The sequence below is a fragment of the Rhea americana genome, unplaced genomic scaffold (assembly GCF_003343005.1).
Source record: "Rhea americana isolate MKP2758 unplaced genomic scaffold, rheAme1 scaffold_37, whole genome shotgun sequence".
NCBI lineage: Eukaryota > Metazoa > Chordata > Aves > Rheiformes > Rheidae > Rhea > Rhea americana.
In genome coordinates, this window is record NW_028186501.1 from 6615372 (window position 1) to 6623648 (window position 8277).

The following is an 8277-nucleotide window of genomic DNA, read 5'->3' on the forward strand; positions in this document are numbered from 1 at the left end:
TGCACCCAGCAGAAGCTGGCTGTGGGCTCCCTGTGTGTGGAAACAGGCCCAAAGAGTTAAGAGAGAGTTGGATTTCCTTTCTGCAAAGCAATGCCTGAAATGAAGTAGTAGAGTGTGGCAGACAAGCTGGGTGGTTGTGAGCCTGTTCTGGACTCCTTCTGAGCCTCCTGGCTCAGGCATTTGCTGTTATACTGACAGGGAGCACTTGCTGACCCTTGTCAGAGTGGGGCCCCATGGGAGCCCTCTTGCCAGGGCTCCCGTGAGCTGAGGGGTCTGTTTGCAGAGCACACAAGGAGATTTGTCCACAGTTTGCAATACTGTTTGTCTCAGCAATTCCAGCTGAAGCCAGCACAAGTGAAATGTCAGCCCTGTGTCATTCCTCAAGCAAGGAGTGGCAGAAGAGGTGCCTTATTTTCAAGGCTTTAATTTTATTTCTTGTCCAAACAGCTGTGGTCTTCCAGCCATTCCTGGCCCTTTTGTAAGAGAAAACAGGGTGCTTCTTTTCTGGAAGAGTCATCTATCATTCAATAGGGTCAACATTACTGCAGCTGATCCCCTGCCCCTTTTTGGAAAAAAATCCTTCTCCTAAAATTCATTAGCAGCGTCTCTTCTACAGTATTGAGATGGAGGACAGCTGGATAAAGATGCTCTTGCATCTCCTAAAGTGAGGGGACATTTAGAACAGGGACTGATCCTGTGGGAGGACCTTTCCACCATGATCTGCCCTGGTTCCCCTCCATCTCAGCATAGAGATCTTGAGGTAAAAAATAGAGAACTCCAAGGCCTGTGTGCTGTATGCCATGGTGATGGAAAACTTGTAGAGCTGCTTCTCATTCCCCAGCCACACCTTCAATGGGATATGAAAGCCATGTAGAATGGAGGGGCCTGCTCTTGCCCCAGCCTCCGTCTTTGCAGAGAGTAGGGTAGGCAAAGGCTTTTCTTCTCCTTTCCTCTTGGTTTTAGATCCCATCAGAGTAGGCTGGCACTTTGTGGCAAAAGCACAGTGTATAGATATGTTCTGCACTGCCACAGAATGCTGGAAAGAATGCATGTCCTACTCCTCTTAGGATAATCCTGCTTCCTTCAGGGCCTGAGTTTTCTGCTGTTTAGTTCCCACAAAGAAAAGACACCCATATGTGGTGAAGAGATAGCACTACTTCTTTGTGGAAAGGGCAGCAAGAGGGTGGACCAGCAACATAAGCCCAGGCCCCTGCGAGGTGGAGATGTCCTGTGGCAAGGGAGAGAGGCCAGGAACCCCCCAGACTTTACAGAATGCTCAGGTGGGCCCTGTGTGCAGAGCACTCCAAGATCAGGACTGAGCAGAGCTCCAGCAGCTGCAAAAGCAGCTGCCTCCTGGAGTACGATGCCACCTCTCCCACATGCTCCTGATCCAGGAGTGTAGGGTTCCTTGGCAGGCTCTGGATGGAGACTTTGTCCTTGGAGCTCTCAGAATCAGGATGGTTTGGACAACAAGGGAATGGATTGAGGGCCTAGTTCTCTTCTGCAAGGACTGAAGGGCTGAAATAGGAAAGACCAGAGCAGAGATCAACCCCCAGTATCTGCGCAGACCCCAGAGGCATCCCCTTCCCACCTGCCAGGACCAGTCCCACCCAGCTCTTCCCAGGGCCAGGAGAGAGCAGAGGAGACAAATGGATCAGCTGCACACGTCTGGCCAGGAATGTCCCAAAGGCCCCTAAAATCTTTCTCTTGCCTCTGCTTCACACCTGYTGTGGACAGGGAGCAGAAGCCTCCTTGCCTGAGGACAGGGATTGACACCCACCGCCCAGGGTCTGCTGTTCACGGACAGCCCCTGCTGCACACAGGGTGCAGAAGCCTCCTTGCCTGGGGACAGGAATTGGCACCCACTGCCCAGGGTCTTTCTTCCTCCCTGCCAGCCCTGGCTGACACCCTGATGGCCCTCACTCACCCTTGAAGATGTCCTGCAGCAGCTTCTCCTCGCCCTGCTCCCTCAWGTGCTGCCCAATGAGCCCTAGGCACAAACAGCCCATCACAAATGCTGCTCTCCAGTGCACTTCCAGCAGTACAGCTCCTGCCAGCCCTGCTGGCCTGGCTCCATGTCCTGCTCCCCACAGATAGGGCTGACTCCAGGGTGGTTTCCAGAACATAGCACTCAAGGAGGCTGTAAGGGCCTGAACAAGGTTCCCACAAACGCCACGTTYGTGGACAGGGACGGCAGAGGGTGACATGCACCCAGGCCCTGCTCAAGGCAGTGGGGCCACAGGGCTTGTTCTAGCTGCCAGTACAACAGCCAGCCCTGGGACCAAGCTGCCCCAGGACAGAGAGGGACCCCAGGGGTTGTGAAGCTCACCGAGAAACCTCACAGCTGTCTCTTGCAAGGACTCCTGTGGACTCTCCAAGTAGAGCAGGCTCTGGCGCAGGTATTCCTCCACCCTGCTCCTGTCTCTTGCCAGCTGGAGAGAGCACAAGGGCACAGGGTTCGTGCAGCACCCCCCCCTGCATCTAAGCYAGCCAGTCCCTCCACCCAGGACCACGGCAAGATCTCTGCCTCTGCCAGGACATTTACCCAGCCAGGAGCCATATAGTGCCAGAGTTTGGAGGGAGCAGAGGAGAATGTGCTCCCCAGGGTAGCTGAGGTGCCAGCTAGGCCAGGGACTACTTTAGCACATTGAGGTGAGCAAAGGGAGAGGAGCCTGGAGAAAAGCCTACTCGGCCAGTGTCCTTGAGGAAAGGGAGCATCTGTCAAGCTCCAGGCTGGAGGCTGTAGTTGCAGCTGTGGGTAGGGACACAGCTGCCTGCCCTGAATATTGGGCCTGGAGGGGGGCAGGCCTTATGAAGGCAGGGTGTTGGGTGCTTTGAGGCTGTCCTTACCAGGCACTCGCCGATCCTCCATGTCTGTGATGTCTCAGTCAGGTGCCTGAGCTGCTCCCATTTCAATAACTTCGCAGCCTCAAGAAGGGCTTCCTGAGAGGCCTGCACAACAGCAGAGACTGGGAGATGCTGCCACGGGGAGGAGACCTGGAGCTCCCCCAGCCCCCCTTGTGGCAAGGTTTGGAGCCTTTCTTGGCCCCTGATGGGAAGACACCAGAGTTGGAGACCAAATCTGCCCCTGGGTACAATGCCCCAGGCAGAGATGTGAGGCAACGACCATCTCAGGCCCCTTATGCTGCCAGGGCAGCAGGACAGAGATCCCCAATAGCTGCTGAGCTGTAGCCAAGGCCAAGAGGAGGCTGAAGTGCTGCAGTCACAGAGGCCGGTGCAGGCCTCAGCCAGAAGTGCCTCCCTTAGGAATTCCCAGCATGGTGCTGAGTTCCCCATCCTGCTTGGTTGCTACTCTCTTTTGTCCAGGCTCCAGAGCCCAGAACTGGAGGTGCAGATCTGGGAAATGTCCATGCCCATCTTCCCAGCCCCTGCTAGCTCTGGGCCTGCAGGTGCTCTTCCTATGGCCTGTGCTGGTGGTGGGCTGTACAGAGGGAGCAGGAGGTAAAAGGGGACCCTATCTCTTCATCCACCTGTGCAGTAGGAGGCACGGCAGGAGGATGAAGGCAGCAGTGAGTTGGTGCAGACAGGGGGAGGGCTCAGCAACCTCCTCTGAGACTCAGGATATTGGGTCTCAAGGTGAGACACATTCAAAGGGTCTGATGCCAGCAGCCTTTGCTTCTGATGCTCAGACCCACCCAAAGAGGGTCAGCATTGCCCTCCCCAAATGATCAGTCAGGTTAGAAATGCACACCTGGGCCACACTCTTGACCTGGTCATGCAAGTGAAAAAAAAGCAGGAGCAGACTCCTCTGCACTTGCTGCTTCATCTGCTGTCCTACAGTGCCCACTACCACCTCCATCACATCTTTGAGGAGTTCAATAGAGAGCTTTCGCATGCAGCTGGACTCCTGGTGGGAAGAAAGAGGAGAGGACCTCAGCACTAGCTGCTCTAAACACACGATGAGCAAGGGGGTCCATGTGGCTGAAGCAGACTGGGCTGGCCCTAAGCTTTGGCTCATGGGCACATCCTCTTGCTCAAAGCCTCACCTGTCTGCCCCAGTGAGTGCTGAGAGCATGTGGTCATCCCTAGCAGAGCTGCCTGGGCTCGGAGAGAAAGCCTCAGCCTGCAGCTGGACTGTCCAGGGTTGGGGCTGGGCATGCAGTGCCCATCATGGGGACTGGGATGCCCTGGGGATGGAAACAGAGGAGAGAAGCTGTGGTGGGCTGCAAGGGACTGAGAGGAAGTTGTCATTATGGACTGTGTATCTTCCGGGCTGGGCATGAGCATGGGACATGACACAGATGGGCTCTGCCGCAGGTSGAAGAAGCTGGGCTATTTGGGGCTGTGCTACAGGAGGTGGACAGGGCAGTGGTCCAAAAACTGCAGGGCAAATAGGGTCCTGATAGTGCCCAGGGCTCACAGAAGGAAGCACAAAATCCCATGTTAGTGGGCGCATGTGGAGGCAGCAACCCAGAACCCTGGTCCCATACATAGGCTCACAGGTATGCCAGCAGGGCCCGCAGCTCTCCCCCCAGCCTTACATCATCCAAGACTGGCAGGAGCTCCTCAGTGAGCTGCAGTGCAATGTGGCTGACCCTCTGCCCATCAGCCAGGAGATGGAAGATGTTGCTGAGCACAACTAGGGCCTTTACACGGATGTTCCTGTCTGCATCCTGCAGGCACTCCATGATGCCTGGCAACAGAGCCTGCATTTTCCTTCCCTGTGTGAAATGCAATTTTATTCAGCACAGCATTCCCATGACTGAAGAGGTTTGGAGCTGGCTTCCTTGGTGCAGGGCCAAGGACTCTCCCTGGCACCAGGGCCATTCTCCTTGTGCAGCACAATCAAGGCTCTGTCCAAAAGGACATAGGGCCAGAGGATGAGGGCAGCTACTGCAGCTCCAAATTCACAGTGCAATTCAAGTGCAAGCTACTGTGTTACCCAGCACCCCCTACTCAGCACCAGGCTACTGCATGGCTTCAGATGGCTGTCCCTGCTCACCGTCTCAGGTCTTTCACACAGCATGAGGAGGCCTCTCAACACCAGCCCACGCATCACTGTGCTTTGGCTTTGCAAGTATCTCTGGAAGAGGTTCAGGACACACTCATCTTCTCTGCTAAGGTCAGCACAGACCAGCAGCTGAAACACAAACAGCAGTGACAGGCTGAGAAAGCTGGCAGGACTCACCATACCAGGCAGTGCTAGATCCAACAAACAGCTCAGGGCAAGGGCACCAGGCCCAGAAAAGGGCCAGTCTGAAGGCAGCAGTGGTTGTGAGAGCCCCTGCAGCGCTGCCCTTTGCCTCAAGGCACACTGCACAGAACACTTGCTTGCTCTTCTGGGCCTTGCAGACAGCTGCAGCCTCTTATTCTCATGCCTCTGAGAAGCAGTTGAATAGAGAGAGCAGGCACAAAGGAGACATGAAATACAGATGGTAACAAGAGTTACTCCAGCAGAAATGTGCCCAGGTCAAGGGTTCTGGCTAGAGTGCTCCACCCTGCTCCGTTCACTACCAAACACCCCACAGCTGTGGGCACAAGAGAGCACAGTGGTTTGAGGAACCCCAGAGAGGCACCCCTTGGCATTGGGCTCACCTCAACGAGGAAAGCAATGGCAGGGATCTTGTAGCAGGGCTCCTCGTGGCTGAGCAGCACTACCAGCTGGTGGAAGATCCAGGCACGCTGGGGCTTCGGGGCATTCCTCATCTCTCTATCAGGGGGAAGAAGGTAGCATTGGTCCTGAGCAGGGCAGTCAAACCCTCTTCTGGGACTGCACTACTCAATCCAGGCATTCTCCTGCAGGCCAGACCAGGCAGGGCAAAGCCACATTTATGCTCAGCTCCACTCCAGCAGCTGGCAACATTTACTCCTGCAAGTGTGGTCTCTTGCCACCACACCTTGCCATTCAAAAGGCAGTGCTCAGCATGAGTAGGTTCATTTTGGTGGAAGAGACTGGAGAAAAGCCCTTCCTACCCTGAAGCCTGGCCTTCTGACACAACTCAGTTGTGTCCTGCCCACTTTGGATTCGTGGTCTCATGGGCTCTTCCAGTGTTCCTCACCGCATCCTGCCCCTTCCCCACTGGGCTCTCCTTGGTTGGCTGCATGCACATGGACTCTGGCCCCACAGGAGGGGACTCCAGGTCTCTGGGAGGTGATTGCTCCTGTTCATCATCCTCTTCTGCACCTGGTGACATCAGCTATCCTCCCAGAGCTCTGAGAGCTGGACAGCAACAGAGTGAGAGTGTCCATTGCTGTTCCACTCTGCCATCCCTCAGTCACAAGTGCTGATGCTGCAGCCCCTTTAGGGAGAGCTGGGGACACCCTGTCACCCATAAGGAAGGGGATTGTGTAAGGCATCCTATCACCAGAGAAGTGACAGGGGACAGTGGGGAGAAGGCGACTCTCACCTGGCTAACATAGCCACTCCCCTGTAGTGGGTCTCAGCAGTGAGGAGTACATTCCAGGCACCCTTCCTCTCCATGGCAAGCACTTGACTGTCATAGTTAGCACAGCAAAGCAGTGCTTTCATGGCCTCGACTGTGGACCTGCATGCAGAGAAAAGGCCAGGTCACCCTGGGAGCCTTGGTCTTGGCTCCAGGTCCATGGCAGAGGTGGGGGAACTGGGAGGCAGTACCTGATGGGGCTGGAGGGAGCAAACTTATCCTGTTCGCATTGCACCCAGAAGATATTAACCTCCTCTGGCATCTTCCTTAAGATGAAGGAAATCTGGAAGAGCAGTGCCAGGAGGAGCTGGGGGAAAAACAGCTTCATCTCTTGGGGGCAGATGGGTGGATGGAGAATCTCATGCAGCACGCTGCTTGCCTGCAAAAAAACATCCACAGACAGCTCTCACTGCTGAGATGTCCCTGTTGCATTGTCTGAGCTTGGCAGATGAGACTCAGGTGCTGCTCTGGGCCCCAGGATATGCAGTGAAGTACCTGCCTGTCTTTCTGCTAAATCATGGAAGCTCTTTAGCTCAGCTTGTGTATGTGACATGGACCCATCAAGCCTTGCTCTGACAGCATGAAAGTCAACCTAGGGGGGTCACATGTATCCTGCAGCCCTGCTGTGTTCCCTGTCTCAGCCCTTGCAGCCTGCTTGGGCTGTGCGTTGGCCCCACCTGTCTCCTAAGCATACCCTTGGCCCTAAATCTGCCCCTAACACAAGTTTCCAGCCTGCTGAGGAAGGCAAGAAGGTGCAGAGACACAGGAAGACAGGCAGGCTCCATATTTGTGCACACAGGCCCCAGGCAGTGCTCAGCAGCCCAGTGTGCTGGCACAGCAGAGGCCTGCCACTAGGCAGAACCTGCTGGCCATAACATTGAAGTCTATGTTCCTCGTGGGAGGTCATGGCTTGGAGGCAAATGGGGAAGGGGAGAAGAAGCCCTGTCTCTTGACTGGGGAAKCAAGTTCAGCCCTGTGGGTGATGGAGGCCTTGTCTGGAAACTCACAGCCAAGGAAAGGATAGCTCTGTGGTTCCTGTCAGAGATGGACGTCTTGTACATCGACCAGTTGTCCAGCACACTGAACAGCTCCCGCAGCACCTTCTCTGCAGCACCAGATTCTGAGACCATTACTCTCCACATGGCCTTGGCAGCACTGCAGGCCCAGAGCACTCTGTCAGCAGGGTGCCTTGGCCACATCATGGCCTGGCTACCCTGGAGGGCCCCAGCTAACTGCAAGTCCTGCCTCTGTCCATTGTTCTTTGCCATGAGCACCCAGTGGGCCCTGCCCGCCAGTAGCAGATGGCCAAGCTGAAATTCTTATGCGGCTGGGAGGGAGCAAGGTAGCTAGTCTTGCGGGCTGAAGGCAGGCAGACTTGATCAACTCTGACTGCTGCAGTCCTGGTTCATGGAAGAGGACTGGGAAACAGGGACAATGGAGGGCCCAACCCCTCAGTAAGGTTCTAGATATCTCCATCTATCTGGCAGCACACATGAGGAGCTCTAAAGGCTGCTGGTCCCTGAGCCCTACAAGTAGGTGAGCGTCATACCTGTTGCATGAYGGGGAACAGTGCAACAGACTCATGACCACCTCATCAGGGTATGTGCAAGTGAGTGCAATAAGAAGTCTGTTCAGGCTGTGTCGGGCAGATGCCTCTTGGATGGACTTCAGACTTCGACAGATGCACCTTACAATCTTGGGCACCTGGAGGCGACACAGAATGGAAGGAGGTATTTCTCCAGCTCCCATGGAGAATTATTTCCCTTTTAACTRCTTGAAGCTGGCTTCAAAGGGTGCTGGGTGACTAGGAGACCTGCGTTCAGAGGAAAACAATCCCCCAGAGGGCTTGAGCCCCAGCCGTGCCAGCCACAAG

General features: G+C 55.2%; 1 protein-coding gene across 1 annotated transcript in view; it reads right to left on the bottom strand.

Moving 5' to 3' along the window:
- Window positions 1-1919: 1919 nt before the first annotated feature.
- Window positions 1920-8277, bottom strand: part of LOC146591579 (maestro heat-like repeat-containing protein family member 7) — a 10115-nt gene continuing 3757 nt past the window's right edge. The window contains exons 9-18 of the mRNA XM_085312686.1: window positions 7954-8108; window positions 7412-7559; window positions 6596-6783; window positions 6369-6506; window positions 5557-5671; window positions 4503-4682; window positions 3713-3868; window positions 2851-2952; window positions 2330-2432; window positions 1920-1990 (exon numbers count right to left, since the gene is read on the bottom strand). Of these exons, the coding sequence (XP_085168812.1) occupies window positions 1920-1990; window positions 2330-2432; window positions 2851-2952; window positions 3713-3868; window positions 4503-4682; window positions 5557-5671; window positions 6369-6506; window positions 6596-6783; window positions 7412-7559; window positions 7954-8108 (1356 nt within the window). The remainder of the gene's footprint in view (window positions 1991-2329; window positions 2433-2850; window positions 2953-3712; window positions 3869-4502; window positions 4683-5556; window positions 5672-6368; window positions 6507-6595; window positions 6784-7411; window positions 7560-7953; window positions 8109-8277) is intronic.